Source organism: Xiphophorus hellerii, chromosome 8, assembly GCF_003331165.1.
Source record: "Xiphophorus hellerii strain 12219 chromosome 8, Xiphophorus_hellerii-4.1, whole genome shotgun sequence".
NCBI lineage: Eukaryota > Metazoa > Chordata > Actinopteri > Cyprinodontiformes > Poeciliidae > Xiphophorus > Xiphophorus hellerii.
Genome location: NC_045679.1, coordinates 8,612,710 through 8,629,550, shown reverse-complemented (window position 1 = coordinate 8,629,550; position 16,841 = coordinate 8,612,710). Strand labels below are relative to the sequence as shown.

The 16,841-nt window shown below is 38.4% G+C and overlaps 1 protein-coding gene across 12 annotated transcripts in view; it reads left to right on the top strand.

Annotated features, from left to right (window-relative positions):
* The window catches only part of vav2 (vav 2 guanine nucleotide exchange factor), a 208,407-nt gene that overhangs the window by 136,716 nt on the left and 54,850 nt on the right, over window positions 1–16,841 (top strand). For all 12 annotated transcript variants that reach the window (XM_032569929.1, XM_032569928.1, XM_032569931.1 and 9 more), the window contains 2 exons: window positions 7,713–7,771; window positions 15,009–15,077. In XM_032569929.1, coding sequence (XP_032425820.1) covers window positions 7,713–7,771; window positions 15,009–15,077 — 128 coding nt within the window. The remainder of the gene's footprint in view (window positions 1–7,712; window positions 7,772–15,008; window positions 15,078–16,841) is intronic.

The window sequence follows — 16,841 nt, the reverse complement described above, 5'->3', positions numbered from 1 at the left end:
ATGTGGAACTTTTGTTTTCAAACCATGATAGAACCACGGTGTGTGTGTGGGGGTGTGCGTGTGTGTGTGTTAGTGTTCGTGTGTGTCTGCCTTGTGTCACATATGTAGACACACCTCCTGACATACAGGCGTCGTCGTGCATAAGCGAGCGTGCGCATGTCGGGTGAAATGGCGTGAAATGGGTCCTGGCTGCGGCGCATCGGCAGGTGTTGACGAGGCTGCAGCGATCCATGCAGCACTATTTGCCACCGCTGCCCTTTTTCACCGAGGCTCAGAGCAAATCGATGCTGTAGGTCCTGAAGTTAAATAAGCTCCTGAATTGATCGGTCGGTACATATTCTCATCAATACTCTATCGACGGCTGTGAGGAAAGGCATCACAGAAAGGCTTAAAACACTTAACTTCATCTGCATCATGTTAAGCTAACACGCGTTGATCATGTTTGCTGTAAGCAGGAATGCTGTAGATTCTGCGTGCGAGCTTCCAGCTGTTCGATTTGGCTCTGATGAAGCTCATGATGCGCCTTTAGATCAGAGGCAGCCCTCCTTCGGCTCTGCAGGCCGGCCTGCGGGCTTTTCCTGCCCACACATATGCAGTGAAATCCCCTATAATCAAGCAGCTGCCGGGTCTGCTTTGAAGAGATTTGGAGCGCGATGTGGCAGGTGCCAATCTGAGTGGAATCAGGATTTATTAAGGCCCAACTCCTGATGGCTTTCACCAATTTGCCGGGAGAGCGAGCGCCGTCATTCATGAGGCTCTGCGTCCCGTCCTCATGGTTCAGAGCTGCACCGCTGTGGGCGTGTTTGTGTGCACTCAGGCTATTTGAATCAGAGCATTAAACTGTGTCTTTACCATCAACCTTTATCTGGAATGACAGAAATAAACAATTTCTTGCACATGAAACGATCAGGAATTTTTAAGGTGTTGGTTCTGTACTAATTACATTTACTCAGGTATATTTCTTTGAGAAATGTTTTGGGGAAAAAAGCATTCTAGATGTAGTACAAGTTCTTTTAATGTTCTTTTTAATAACCCCTCAAAATACTAACATATTTATTTATTGTCTTTTTTGAAAAATATTTCTAGTTATTAATCTTTATTGGATTTATCCTGCAATGAAAGACTGCTACTCTTTATAGGTTTAAGTTTGAGTAAAATGAACATTGTTCTTTTATTCTATAAACTACTGACATGTCTCCAAAGTTCCAAGCAAAACTGTATTTATTTGCAGAAAATTAGAAATGGTCAAAATAACAAAAAAGATGCAGTGCTTTCAAATAATGCAAAGAAAACAAGTTCATATTCATTTAGAAACAATAATACTAATGTTGTAACCCAGGAAGAGTTCAGAAATCAGTATTTGGTGGAATAACCATGAAGTTTCTAATGGGGTTCACTGCAGTGGACTCTGTTTTTTCCAGAGCTGAATATTCCTTAGGCAAAGAATTAAGAAATTTTTGCCAAAATCAGTTCAGTAGGTCAGACTTTAAAGAGTACTGGAAATCGGTGCAAATGGTTGATTGTTCCTGAAGCCTGAAAAATGAAAAATAGAAAATAAACCCCTGCAATAAGAACTGAACCTGGATTTTAGTCAATATTTTGTATTTACATTGCCCACTTAAAATGCTCTGCATTTTATGTGTGAATCCCTTCATTTGACAAGAATATTCTCTCTGTATTCCCTGGGTGCAGTGCTTGGTGTGAACTATCTACTCACACACCCACAGAAGAGTTAAAAAGGACAGAATCAGAGACATGAAATGGCAGAGTGGGTTTGTAAATGGCAGAAAATCCTGAGGGCAGAGGGATTCAGCCGTTCCTCCTCTGTCTGTCTGTCTATTATTGATGTACATGGAGGGTTTCCTCTCTGCCATCTGCTCCCAGCGCTCCCACTCAATGCCCCATTGCTTCATGGATCCCATTTTATCATGCCGGTAGAACCAGAGCAATGCTGCCTTATCAGCATGTTAATATTTCATAAATATGAAAGAGAATGAGGGAGGTAGCAATGTAGGGAGGGTACAGAAATTGAAAAGTTGGGAGACAAAAATATTCATCTTTTGTTAACTGTATCATTTTGTTCAATTGCTTCCTATGAATCCATTGGATTCTGTTTGAAAAAGAAATCATGTAATCACTGTATCAGGTTTTGTTTATTTAGTATTGTATTTTCATTTTTCCGTTCCTAATCAGATCCCAGCCACACCCTAGCACCCAGCTGCAGCTTCATTGTGATCTGAGCCATAATTTGTGACGATGCATATTCAGTCAATCCTTGGTTGCCACGGTGAACTGCTAGCTGCAGGTCGCTTTATTGGCTGCAGGGTGGTCACATGTGGCGTGGACCTGGTGCCCAGCTGAGACGGTGGTCCGCATGACCAGACATAAAAAATAAAAAAAAAACGTCTGTGTGTTTTTCCATTTGGCTTCACTTTGCTGTAAAAGCTGTTCCTAGCCATGAAGTGTCACATGAAAATTGGTTTTGGGTTCAAAACTCATTGGTGAAGGTGCAGGCCTGGATAGAGGATCTGTGTGGGCTTTGGAATAAAGTAGTATAATGGTTTGGGGCGATAGCAACTTAAGTTATCACGCTATTGTGTGACTTGTCTTTTCCATATTCCTAATGAGGTTAGAGATGCTTCTGTTTTCTCTGGCGAGCCCTGAGTTAAGAGTCCCAGGGGGGAAAGAGATAAGAAGGAAACTAATAATGTGCAGAGATCCGAAGGCTCGGACCGCATCAAAGGATCAGATTAGGGAGAGGGGAGGGAGCTGGAGGCTGAAAGGGAAACAGAAAACACGGACCTTAAGAAGAAAGAGCAATCAAACAGATAGACCACCTTAGAGAAAAGACTGGAAGGAGAGAGCAAAGGCACGATAAAACACAACTGAGACTGAGAGGTTATACTGACTTCCTGTTCTGGATTAGAACGGGAAAAGAAAATATAGGAACTAAATAAATCCATCCATCAGTTTGTTCATTTGTCCTTCCATTGATTTGTTTATCTATTTATTTGTTTGTCCATCCAGCTAGTCATCCATTTGACCAATAATTAGTTTATTTGTTGAACCAACAAATCATTAGTTTGTCCACTTGGCTTTATATTTTTCTTTTCATCCATTCATTTGTCCATCCGTCTATTCATTTATCTATTCGTCCATTAATTCATCCATTCATCCAACTGTCCATTAATTTATCTCTTAGTCTGCTTATCAATCTATTCATCCACTTGTCCGTCCATTTGTTTGTCCATCCATTCATTCAATCGTTTGCCCATACACCCTTCCATTTGTCCATCTTTCTGTTCATTTATCTATTCATCCATTAATCTATGCATCCATCCATTCAATTGTCCATTAATCCGTCTGTTAGTTTGTTTATTCACTCATTCACTTGTCTGTCCAATACTCCATCCGCTCATTTGTTTATCGGTCCACTCGTTCACTTGTCCATCCATTCACTGGTTTATTTTTCCTTCCATCCATTAATTCATTTATTAATTTGTCAATCCATCCATCCATTCTCACTCAGGTTGGGTATTTCTGGTGAACGGTAATCAGGCATAAGAGAATGAATGAAGGCTGACCACTGTGTTTTAGGTGTCGAGTCAAGGTGTTACACTTTTTAAAGTATGCTTCACTCGCTCTGTTTTTCCAGACTTTCTGCCAGCTCACATAATCAAATTAAGAAAACTGAGTGCATGGCGTATTTGAGGCTTCAAGCTCTCATGCACTGCCAACACCTCAAGTCTAGCAATGTGTCCAATTTCCTCTTTTTATCTATGTCCAGGTCACGTGGCAACCATCTGAGCAGAAACCGTCCCTACAGCTGCTAATTGTAAAACACAGTCTTCAAGAGCAAACCCCTGATGTTGAGGAAAGTTAACTTGAGCTTGGCTTCCCCCTGTAATGTGTGAACGTTACGCTAACGTGCAGCGCTGGCATGCTGCGGGCTGGTCTTGGCAGGCTGCGCTCCTCCTGTGACCTATCTGGGAGGAAGCCAGTGGCTTGGCTATCCTTTGAAATGGGACCAACCTGAGCTGAAGGCAGCTGTGTTTAGAAAGATCCACCCCAGCTGATCACACCAGGCCATATTTAATTATTAATAGTTCTTAAATGCTAGCATTAGCTGCCATCTGATGGTTTCTTTGACATATTTGCTATATATTTCCTGCCTTTTGTTTGATGTGATCTATGTTTTGTTTAATTCAGAAAATGGAAGCTAATTCAGACTTTTGGGGCTAATAAAGTCAGTGGGGCAATGACACCATATGTGATCTCTTTATGCAGCACAGCAGGGTGGGCAGAGCGCCACAGGGAGCATGATGGATTTATCCACTGTGATTTCTTAGACATCCTGATCATCTTTTCTCCCTGTGTGTGACATACAGATTCTGTACAACTTTACCCAATTAAATAAATGTTCGGTAACACTTTATTTGAAGGGGTCTTCATAAATGTTTATAACCATTGTCATGAAGTGTCATTTGGTAAATAATGACTCTTTTAATGCATATACCGCCCTACCAAATGTGAAACTTGGTGGTGGCAGAGCAGATTATGTACTTTCAATCTAAATGATCTCATTGCATATTTGCATTGCATTAAAAGTGTCATTCTTTACTGAATAATGATAAGTTAACCTTTTTAATGGACTTTTAGTGCAACTTTGTATTAAAAGAAGTTGTACTAAAAGTTACATTAGATTTTTTTATATGTATCCTACAAGATATATCATATTAAAGGTGGAAAATAATGCGATTATCTGTCATTCCCTGACATCAGAGCCATGTAATATTAGGGAATAATAGATAATCTCAATATTTTCCACCTTTAACACAATATCTTATAAAAAGAAATAATAAAAAAATAAGTGTGAAAGTGCATGAAAAGTGTCATTATTTACCAAATGACACTTCATGGCAACAATTATATACATTTAGAAAGACTCCATGTTCATAACAGATGTTATGTCATGTTTATGACAATGTCATGCCAGTTTTATCCACGCCCAAATAAAATGTTAACAAACATCCTTAAGAAAACAATTTGTTGGAGAGCATATTTTATTATTGGATTATGGAGTCATTCCTTCTGGTGAAGCCAGGTAATTTGGATGAATTATTAGACTCAGTGTCTTTCTATAAAATTCTATTTTTCTCTTGATCTTTTGTTTTGTACTTTGTTTGAAAGTCCAATTCCAAAAAAAGTAAGTCCACAGCATGATGGTGCCACCACCATGTTTAATAATGTTTTTGTTCTGAACATACTTTATGAAATTGCTCAGATTTTTATTCACCTCGAGTTAAAGCACAGCTTCATATGGGGCGACTGCGCCTCAGTGATCATTTTGGAATTTTTCAAAATCCAGGTTGACAAAAAAATACAGTTTGTTCTAAGGAAAAGTCACCCCACAGCATAACAAGCCCACCACCATGCTTCACATTTGGTAGGGCAGACTTCTGTCAAGTTGTTTCTGTGATAAACAAATGTTTTGAAATTTGTAACTGTTTCAATACCTTGATAAACCTGTCGCTCTATGTAAAGAAAAGTAAACTCAAAGCATGATACTTTCACCGTCATGTTTCAATGTGGGTATAATATTTCTTAGGTTATATGTTCTATTGTTTTTAAGTCTTCTTAAAATTTTAGCCCAGATTTCAGGTTTAATTTTGTAAAACTGTACCATATTCTCTCTTAGGGTTTGAATTTGGGTCTAGGTGGGTTTTTGGGGGTTTTTTTCTTAACAGTACGAGATGTACTGTTAAGCTCGTACTTACTTTAAACTTTAAAGTTTTAATACTTTAAAGTATTCTTTAAAGTATTAAAGAATACTTTAATTTCCTTACAAGATATCTTATATTAAAAGTGGAAATATTGTGATTATCTATCATTCCCTGACAAAAAAAGGGGAATTGTACACTTCTATGTACATTGTGTGCTTTCAATCTAAATTATCTAATTTTATATTTGCTTTGCATTGGACCCATTATTTCAGCAATATCTATGACACAAGAAGAAAATCCCTTGTTAGTCTTTTGAGCAAATATCCTCTGTAATAAACCACTTAAATGTAAATGAAGATGATGAACATACGCTCAATGTAATCCCCGGTCTGGCTGATTACATGAAACACCGTGAATGGAGAGAGTTTAAGGTTTGGGTCAACAGCACTTCTGCAGAAGTGCTTCACGGTCCTAAAGTACCAGCCTTCTATTGAGGAGAGTCATTAGCACAGGCTCAACTGGAATAATGGATACTGCGGGTGCCATGTTGTCGCATGTGTGCAGAGAGGGCCTCTGTGATGACACACCTGCCTCCAAAGAGAGGTTGAGATAACAACTTTATCCTTCCTGTCAGGGAGACATCTGGCTTTGCCATGGTGTTGCAACCTGAAATACACCCAGGAGTGGGTAATGAGTCATAGGAGACCAGGTTTGCGTTGTGTGTTGTTGCATTTGTGTGTGCGATTTCTTGCATTAGCCTACAAGCGTGCCATCTGCGGTAGTCAACCACAAACCCGGCTCTTTGTGACACATACGCGATGTTAAATCTTTACAAGAATACAATTAACCTTTTTATGCCAAAACTCACTTTAAAATGATGGTTGTAAAAACAAAAAAACGGATATTTAAGTAGCCTGTTTATAGGGTTTTATCTCCAAGGTTAACACACTTTTTGAAGTCTTTAGAGCATATGTGTCATACTCAAGGCCTGTGGGCCAAATCCCGCCCGCCATAGCTTTTTATGTGGCCCTCTAGATTCTAGACTAAAGACTAAATGGCTTGAATATTATGTTATCAGTCAAATAAATGCAGTTTTTATCTGTTTACTGCCAAATTATATTAATCAGGATGTCATAATTAAGCTCAAATATTGCAAATTGTGCAAATTAGTACCACAAATACTTTGATTTTTATTGCAGAAAAATCACAAAAAGAATCACAAAATCCTGGAGGGACTAAAATATGTTCAATAATATTTCATTTTAAGAATTTATTGATATCTTAACAGTTTGTGAACAGGTTTTATCAAGACATTCTGGCACAACCGGCCCTTTAAGAGCTTTCATGATCCTGATTTGGCCCAAAACAAAAATGAGTTTGACACCCCTGCTTTAGAGAGCGGTATTTACTGTAGATCTTCATCTCAATTTAATTCACTCTTAATTAAATAGCTCATTTGCAGCATCTAGTTAATATTAAGTAATGCAAGTTCAGAAAAAGTGATGGTCAAAATCAACAATGACAAGGTATGGCAAAAAACAAAATGGTGTAGTTCATTTATGGGTCTCTAAAAATGTTTATATCTTCCTATTTTAATAGTTCACACACCAAATATGACTTAATATACATTAATAGCCACAGTGGAAACCATTTTGTGCTGCTACAGAAGCTAATATCTACAGTCTTCTTTATCTCGCAAATAGGCAGGGATAGGGCTGAAACGATTAATCAGATTAATTGTGATGATTCAGTTATTGAAATTATTGTTAACTAATTTAGTTAACTGGAGTGTACAGACTCAAAAAATACCATTTGCTGAAGAAACAACGTACTCATAGCAGTAATTAAGCCAAAACTATACAAAATTTGTATTTAAACAGCAGCTTTACTTTCCTGAACATATTTCCTGCTTTTCACTTCTTACTGTAGTCCTAAAAATAGATAAATGAATATTTTGTTAACTATTTTTCTGCTTTTTGTGTGTTTCAGGTAATCTCTGCCCTGTCGAGGATCTCCCACCACAGCATTGCACAAATCAAAGGCATCAGGTATGCGTGCGACACACAAATCACTCTTTTATTGCTTCAGCCACTCCAAGAATATCAATGTCAAGAAAAAAGCCATTTTGAAACAGCTCGTCCCTATTTCCTTCAAAGGCAGTGTATTGAAATGGATGATGCTATTAACATCTGCTGCTCATTTAAAAGTCAATTTACATTTTAGGCAATTAGCAGCAGCTTTTTGCCAGCGTTATCTTTCAGGGGAAGGAATACTCCACAATGCTTTTCCATCTGTCACTCAAATCATCCCTGCGTCATTCTGAGTCAGATCCTTTATTAAATGAAAAGTAGTCATTTTTCTTCAAGGCTCAGGGACTCTCTATCTTTTTCTTCTTTGGCCTTCTGATCTCTTCATTCGCTCAGACTGCTTTAGCTTGGTGGCTCACAGGCGCCATGTAAAAAGCCATTTCATCTGGGTTAGTGATAAGTTGATGGTGTACACCCATTAGGAGCTGCGCCAGGAAATGAAAAGAGGGGAGAAAGAAGTGGGCGGTGGGCAAAAGAGGAGGCATGTCCCCTGTTATTAATAAAGACAAACAAAGCCTGCTGACTGTGTTTTTAACAATGCAGCAAAGAGTCAAAATCAATATCGGTTTGTGAACAGTGAGAAGTTAAGTCTAAGCTTTTTACCAGTACAGCACATACAATAAGCATAATTGATTTTGTGTTATATTCAATAAATAACAATTAACAACAACAAAACAGTGAAGTTAATAGAAATGATAACCATGGCATGTAAACCTACAGAAGAGGTCTGTCATAGATCACCATGCTAAACTTGACAAAGAAATCCTACACTTCCTGTTTTTAATACAACACAATTTAAAATGTCCTTAAATCAAAACAATATCTCTTTAAATAATTTAAACTTCTCATCTGATTATTAAACCTTTGGGCACGACACAGAGCTTTGAGCCTACAACAGGGTTGATGGTAAGGTAAGGTCATTTTAATTAAATTGCACATCTTCATCAGTAAAGCAGCTCAAAGTGCTTTACATGAATTAGAAGGAAATACAAACAAAGCAACAAACCAAAGGAAAGACAAAGAGGAAGAGCTATCACATAAACTTTTAATAAAACAGATTGAATATTGTTGATCAAATGTGAAAAATTTGAATAATTCGATAACACTTTTCTTGTAAATGAGAGAAAAAAAGAGAGCAAGTTTACAGCAGCATTGATCTGGAGTGCTGACTGAATGAAAACTTGGCCATCATTTGGCACACAGATATCACATTCAAATCGTTGTCGGTTGCCATGGCAATAATTTTTGGGTCATCCACCTCCTGAATGCCGATGAATTCTGTGGCTAGATCTGCACCATGAGTGTTATCATGGTTATACAGAGAGTCTATCTTTTTGAAAAACAGAACAAAGTTCCTAAAAGTTTCCTGCCAGGTACTTTTTTTACAAAGTGGTTTCTGAAAAGGCCTGAACAGAATCATTGTGTTAGCATTGCTGCACCCCGATAAGCCCACCTGCAGCACAGGGTCATGGACCGATTTGATCGCTAGACGTTTGGGAACTGATGTATTGTGTGTGTGAAGGCTTTATTGGTCAGAACAGAGCTATATATAAATGTGAATGTAGATAATTTTTGTATTAAATTTAAGCTTAATGTCAATTGTGGCAGTCCAAATGAACAGAGTTAATAAAGTGTCCTTGAGTTGATTTATAATATTAATATCCAAAGGCAACAATAGATCAAAAAAGGTTTTATTTACTGAGATCATGTTTGTAACAAGCCCTGAGCAACAACGCAAAGCAGAAGTCTATTATTTGAGACAAATCCTTGGGGAAGATCTGTTTGCATAATACAGTTTTCTTGGCCAAAATGAATGTGCCAAACGCTGGTAGCCGTGTGGTCTGCTTTGTACTGGGAGTACACAAATCATGTTGCCCCCACCCACACTTATTGGCACCCCTGGGAGCGCAGTGGGAAAAAAGCGCTTCAGAATAAATTACTTTTTATTGCAGCAGCGGAATCTCACACAGAAACATCTATAATCTTTTCCTCGAGTGCTTTTATTTAGTTGGTAAAAAAAAAATCCACGGGTCTCACACTTATTTGCACATATAGACATTCTTTAAAAACTCTGCAACCAAAGTTGTTTCTATTAATGCTAACCACAGAGCTGAAGTCAGAGTAATATATACAAACTTGGAAACGACTGAACCTGCGCCAAACTGCAACTAAGCTTGAGCTTTTCAGCAGATAAACACTGCAGTGGGTACAGTTTAAAATAAAGGAACAATATACATAAAAACACCTAATGATTACTCTTAAGTACAGTGGAGAGTCTGTGATGCTGTGGGCCAGTTTCTCCACCAAAATCCATAGAAACCTGGTTGAAGTCAATGGCATAATGATCTCTTTTGAAAGGGAAATCTGCCAAACTTTTCAAAAATAATGAAGATATTATCTGTGCAACAGAGCTGTTCTAAACTCTCAAATTCACCTCAAATAGTAATGTTGGATTTTCTTTAGGGGTGTCACATTAAAGGGACATAAATACAAATGTGTGGCACTCAAGATTTAGACAAAATCAATATAATAATAATCATGTTTACCTTGCTTTCAACAATTACTCTTAGGCATTATGTTTCATTTCTTGGTTCTATATATTCGATTGAGTTTTGTTTTTCATTCTTAAGATGTTAAATAATGTAAAGTAAGCAGAACATTTTAATGACTCATTCTTTTTTCCAAAGTCATTTAAAAGATCTTCTCCATTTCTCCAGGGCTCAGGTCAAACATTGACCCAAACCTCTTGAATCTTTACATTTAGAGCAGACAGCAAGTCTTGCGTTTAAAAATCTGTGGATGAAATCACTTCAGGCGTGACGATTGATCCATCTTCTGGCTGCTGTTGGGCCTTGTTAACACACTGCAGCTCATCTCTGTAACGTTGACCTTAAATTGCTTTAGTATTTGCTAAATTTTAAGTGGGTCTGACTTTACAACATTCTGAAAACTGCTCTGCTAATTTAGTGCAGATGGATCCGAAGAGCCACATGGGATTGTTAGGAGTTTTTTTTTTCTTTTTTTATCCTCTCAGACGACAGAAAGCTTCACATCTTTTGAAAAGTCTGAATCATATCTTGTGGCGCTTTGGGCTGTTTAGTGGTGTTACAATCTCATAAAAAGATACAGTCACCACCCTTTTAATTAATAACATTTTACCATGTTTGGCAAACTGATTATTTAAATTATTTCAAAGGTTTTTCCTGTAGCTACTTATTCGCTTAACATCCCGATAACCTTGGTTTTCCCACCTCAGGCCCTCTGGTTGTGCTTTGAGTTGACCTCCTGTTTATCCGTCTCACCCACGGTATAAGCCTGTGTCACTTATTATTCATCCTCTTTCCTGCTGATTATCTTTTCTGTCCTCAGCGAACCCCACTGTAACCCTGTCCTCCATGTTCGCTGATCCCTGCTGTTTCCTCGTGTGTTCGGGGCTCTGACCTCAGCTTTAGCATCATGCTACGGGACACCTGAGGGTTTTGTGGCGTTCAATGTGTCGCAAGCACAAAGTTCGAATGTCAACAAATGTGACTTGGATTGCTGATGGCACAACCTTGCTCGTCTGGAGAAAAACAAAATACTTTTGCAATGATGTGACTTGTGGTGAATCCCTGGAAAAGAAACATTTGGATGAAAATTTGCTAAGAGGAAACTACTTAACAGTGAAGCAATTCAGAATTAATAAAGCAAAGAACAAAATTGTTGGTTCTCTATGGCGACCACTAGAGGGGGCAATTAAAACAAGATGAAAAGTAGGAAAATATAAAGAACATGAACATGAAGAATCATAAGAACAACACCAAAAAAATAGGAGAAAGGTAAATGAGACTAAGACAAAGTCAAAATGACGAAGACCAAGATGAAAAACATTAAGATGACCAAGTAGAAGACGACCTACATGGAGAAGACCAAGATTAAGACACAAAACATGACCATGACCAAGATGATCGGCAGCTAGATGAGAAAAGACAGATGAGGAGGAGGAGGACCAAGTCTAGAAGTAGGATGACTGAAACAAAGAAGATGAAGATGAAGTCCAAGATTAAGAAGATCAGCTGTTGAGGATTTTCCTGGTTATTAATGACCCAAAACAGAAAGAAGCATCAAGTGTCACATTATTGTTTAAAAAGATCAAATTAAGTCCTCCACAATGTACTCATCCGCACCTTGAAGGTTTAATAATCTGTAGACAGATCTGATTGGTTTATTCATCTTCGGTGTTAAAAGAGGGCTGAAGCAAAACAACCACTTTTGCAGATTCGTACCACATAAAGGCGCCAAAATCTCCTCTGACAAAATAACCTAAAAAGTGCGACGTCTGAGAGACATGTTTCTATCAAAACCCATTCACCTACAGGCTAGCTTTTTGAAAACAATTCAATCGTTATCAACCTTCAAAAGAAATGTAAGCAACAGCTAAAGGAGAAAAAAATTCATAAAGCTCAAAAGTATAAAAATCTGTGTAAATGGATATATTAAAGAAAACATGCAAATCTACCTGCCAGTTTTCCTTCTTCAGTTGGATACAGCGCTGAAATCCTTCAAAACTAAAATAAAATTGTTTGCCTCTAAGCAATCGGTAAATTGTAAAATTGACCAGAAATGTCTCTTTGGATTATAAAAGTTGTTTTGGTCACATTGTTCAAAATGTTGTTTTGAAAAAAACAAACTACTTAAAAAGCTCTAGTGGCCTTTATTTGATAGTGAATTGACGGAAAAGAGGGTAATGAGAGAAGGGGACGACATGCGGCAAAGGTCGTCAGGCCGGGAATCGAACCAGCAACAGTAGCGTTGAGGACTAAGGCCTCCATATGTGGGTTGTGCTTAACCCCTGCGCCACCACAGCACTGCTTTCATCCACAAATTTAACTAAAATACATAAGAAATTGATTGTTATAAAGCGTGTGAATACTTGCTCAAATTATACAAGAGGCAGTCATTAACGAAAATATAAAACTACATAAACTTGTTTTTTTACGTTTGCCGCATCACTTTCTCCCGTTCAGCCTGTGTGATAAAGACATGAACAACATGCATCCGTAAAAAGCCCACAGAGCAGCAATAAATTGCCGAGTGTCGGCTCATCAGAGGTGCCTTGATGAAATTAGGAACAGAGTTCAATTACACCTGGTTGCACTATTTAAGGGAAATTAAAACTGCAGCAATGGCCGTTGCTCGGCTCCACGGAGGAGCACAGGGATGATGAATGCGTGCGTGGAGCTCCACAAACTACTGTGTAATTAGATTTTGCCCTGCGGGACTCCATTAATAACTTAAAATATAATGCACACTTCATTGGAGGGGGCCATCAAATGTGGGTGTGTTATTGCACTCTGGAGGAGGCACCCTGTGCGCTTCATAACAGTGAGCGAGAACTTGACATAAATCAGAAGAGGCAGATTTCGTGGAAGTAAAACTTGTAATTAGCTTTCGACATTACGTGTTTTAATAAAGCTACCAGCTGTAAAACATGAGGAAATTGTTCAGAGAGAAGGATTTATAAAAGACAGAGGAGATTTCAGGACGTGTTTGTTTGTGTGAGGTTGCTGACCTTTGATTATCTCGCCCAGCGTTCATTAGCTCGACGACTGACACGGGCTTTCAGTGTGATTGTTGCTTTAATTAAGCAGAGGCTGATTACTGATGTCACAATCACACACAAAGCATAAAATGCACAGCTAGAGTCCGGTTTACCCGCTTGCATTTAAACATAAAGTGCAGCAATTAGCCGCTAACCTCTGCCTCTTTAGAGAGATGCACACCACTGGGAGTCATTTGATCATATCTTGGGATTAAATACAGTAAAAAGGATTTGAAAGCAGAGAGCTAACAGAGAGGAGAGTGCTTTCATGAGAGCTTTGAATGTGACACTGTGACACTAAACTGTCGCCATTGGCTCCAGGCTAACTTGTCTGTCTAGACAGCAACATGACATGCACAAATTATTTTTTTTATTTCTCTTTGGTCTCTTTTTGTCAGCATAAAAGTTGAATGTTTGCACATTTCTCACATTAAAACCACAAAACTTGATGTATTTTACTGGGATCTTTTGTGATAGACTAACATAAACTATAATATTGATAAATCCTTATTAATGGTCCTTAAAAACTTCAAAAACTTAAAATATTGCTGGAATCATGTTTAATATTTGCCCGACTTTGCCCGATTAGTTACCAAGTAGTATAAAAATGAAAATAAATACAGTCACTATTTGCAAATTAGTGGCAAAATCACAATTCTTTATGTAATTGATGTCCAAAAGAAGCCTATTTAAACATTTTTTTCTTTAGAGCTGCATGTAGTTGCCTAAAAGAATTTGTAAATTTTTTTTAATGTCACTTTTACACAATAAATTTGATCAAATGTCTTGATCAAATTCCCTATCGCCCGTCCCTACCTTGTGGCATAATACCCAAGATTTGACTGAGAACGCTGCAGCAGTGTAGGTTACGAGGCTTTCAGATGTCATTTATTAGGCCTTAATGTGCAGCATTCACATGCAGCTCTTAGGGAAAAATGGCATCATTAACCCTTAGAAATCTAATCCTACTCTTCCAACTAAAAGCTTCCAGAAATCTGACATCATTAAAAACAGTTTGGATAAATTCACCCAGATAAACAAGGTCCTCACGAAACATGAATCTCAACACAACTTTTTATTTATTTGTTGGGTTTTTATGTTCAGCTTGTCTCACACCGGTACAGTTTGTTTTCTGCAAGCGCTGAAGGTCACACCCCGCAGAAAAAAACCCCAAAAACATCTCCAAACTTTCAGTTTTTTATTTTGCTTGCGTTGTCCCTGAAGATTGAATGATGGTCGAAATCCTGGTAGGATGTCTCTGACTCCTGCCTGTCAATCTGGAAGGAGGGGGAAAAAAAGAGAAAGCCAGCTTCCCTCCCTTGAATTCCTAGCAGTAAAGTTGGTTCTCGGAGGACGGCGGGCTCCTTATCTGTCAGCAGCAGCGTTTTGATGCGTTTTGACAACGTTGTTTGTGACTGATGGGGTCCCTCGGTTGAATAGTTCCTGCTGTTTAGCTGCTGAAGTGATGGAGCGAGGAGCGACAAGCTGACAGATGGAACACCAAGTTTCCGACTGGTTATTTTTCTACCTGAGACAGAGCGGTGTGTTTGTGTGGGTGTGTGTCGACAAAGTGTTTTGTAACCATCTCTGGCTGTGTGTGCTCTGTTTGTGCATCAGGCCCTTCCCGTCCGAGGACACGGCTCTGAATGAGGATGATGTGTACCGGAGCCTGGAGGAGTTGGCAGAGTAAGTGTGCATTCTTCCAAAATCACCCAAACTGACTTTCTTAGTCACTCAGTTGGACGTTCCAGTAATTCTCTGGAGGCTTCCACTAACCTTAATCTTTTTCAAACATTTTTGTCACTTTAAACAAGAAAATCTAAAACCCAAGGGGAAATGGATGTACATTATTTTGTTTCTAAGAAAACACACAAGCAAGTTCACAGCATTGTTTTTTTTTCTCTCTTACATAATTTTCTATTTCAGGAATGTATAAAAAGATATTATGTACATACAAAATCCTTTTCCCTCGGTCTCTGACTTGTACTCAGAAAAAAACTGTTGCTGTTTAGGGCCACTTAGTGTAACCAAAACGATTGGAGGTCTTTGGGTGTCCTTCAACATTTTCTGAAATTTCAGACGATTCGTCCTGACAGAACTGGTGTAGCTGAGTTAGGTTTGATCAAAAACACTTTCTTTAGCTTTTTCTGGGATCTATTTATGCCATGTTGAAGAAAAACAACAGAAAATACCTTTAAGGTGAGGCAGATGCATTGTTCTGTATTGGATTTAACAAAAATAATTTCTTGCATTTGCAGCTAATGGCCAGTAGTTGATAATGTATTTTATGATGCATTAGTGTCCACTTCAGTGGTCTGTGTGCATTTATAACATAAACATCCACAAGAAGCACAAGAAAATGGCTTTTAGATAGCTGTCCATTGTAGTGACCAATATGCATGAAAGGATTCAGATAAACCTTGTTAAGTTGAACAACCCTGCATTTGAAAATTAAAACTCACTGAAACATATTGTTTCAGTTTTACTCGCTGACTACATGTTTTCCGTCTCTTGGAGAGCATCTTATTCATGGTCATGTTCTCTCCAAAATGCCATCAGCTTTCATTGCTTTGATGCAGAAACCATTTTTCAGATGTCAGGATTCCAGTGCATACATATCACACAACTAGCGATGCTTGAAGTCAAGTTGTGATTGTCACTTTTCGCCATATGTGCTAATTGCCTAATTAGATAAGCAAAGAGCACTCTTCCACGTTGTCTGTTGCGATGGCGACACCAGCTCTGCTCTGCTCAGTATTTTTTTTTTTTAGGCTTGGCTGCCTTTCTGAAAGCGTCTGTGGCCGGCTGCTTGGATTCGGTGCACAGTGGTTTGGTTTTCCTGTGCGTGAGAGGGATTTGTAGGCTCTGAGGCTGGTGACAGCAGCTGCTTGACTCAGATTAATGGAGATTAATTAGCTAACCGCTTTGAGATGGGTGTCGTTCATCATGGAATGATAGGGAGAAAGCAGATCATGCAAACTATAGATATAGATATGTCTCTCCTGAATGCATGATTGGGACAAACTGTTTAGGATGATGCAGGCTGAGGAGGATATGAGATGCTGCCAAGCAGGGTAATGCTGGATTAGGGTGCAAATACTGTATGCAGGGTGACTGCATGAAATAAGACTCAAATAAGTCTCATATTTAGGTGATGATAGCCTGATATACAAACCATAATTATCTGTTTTATATTTAAATGATATTGGTTTCATTTATTAATGTGTAATGCATTTATGAAGGGGAGAAATAATAAAAATGTGCCTGAATGCAGCAGACTCACAAGGATAGAGTTTTGCTAAAGTATTCACACCCCTTAAAATTGGTGCCAGTAACAAAATTTTATGTTATATTCTGAGTTTGATGTCATTAGCTGGAGCATGCAGACTCCAAAAAGGTTACTTGCTGAAAGCACAACAAACTCAGAGCAGTAATTAAGTCAACCCTGTT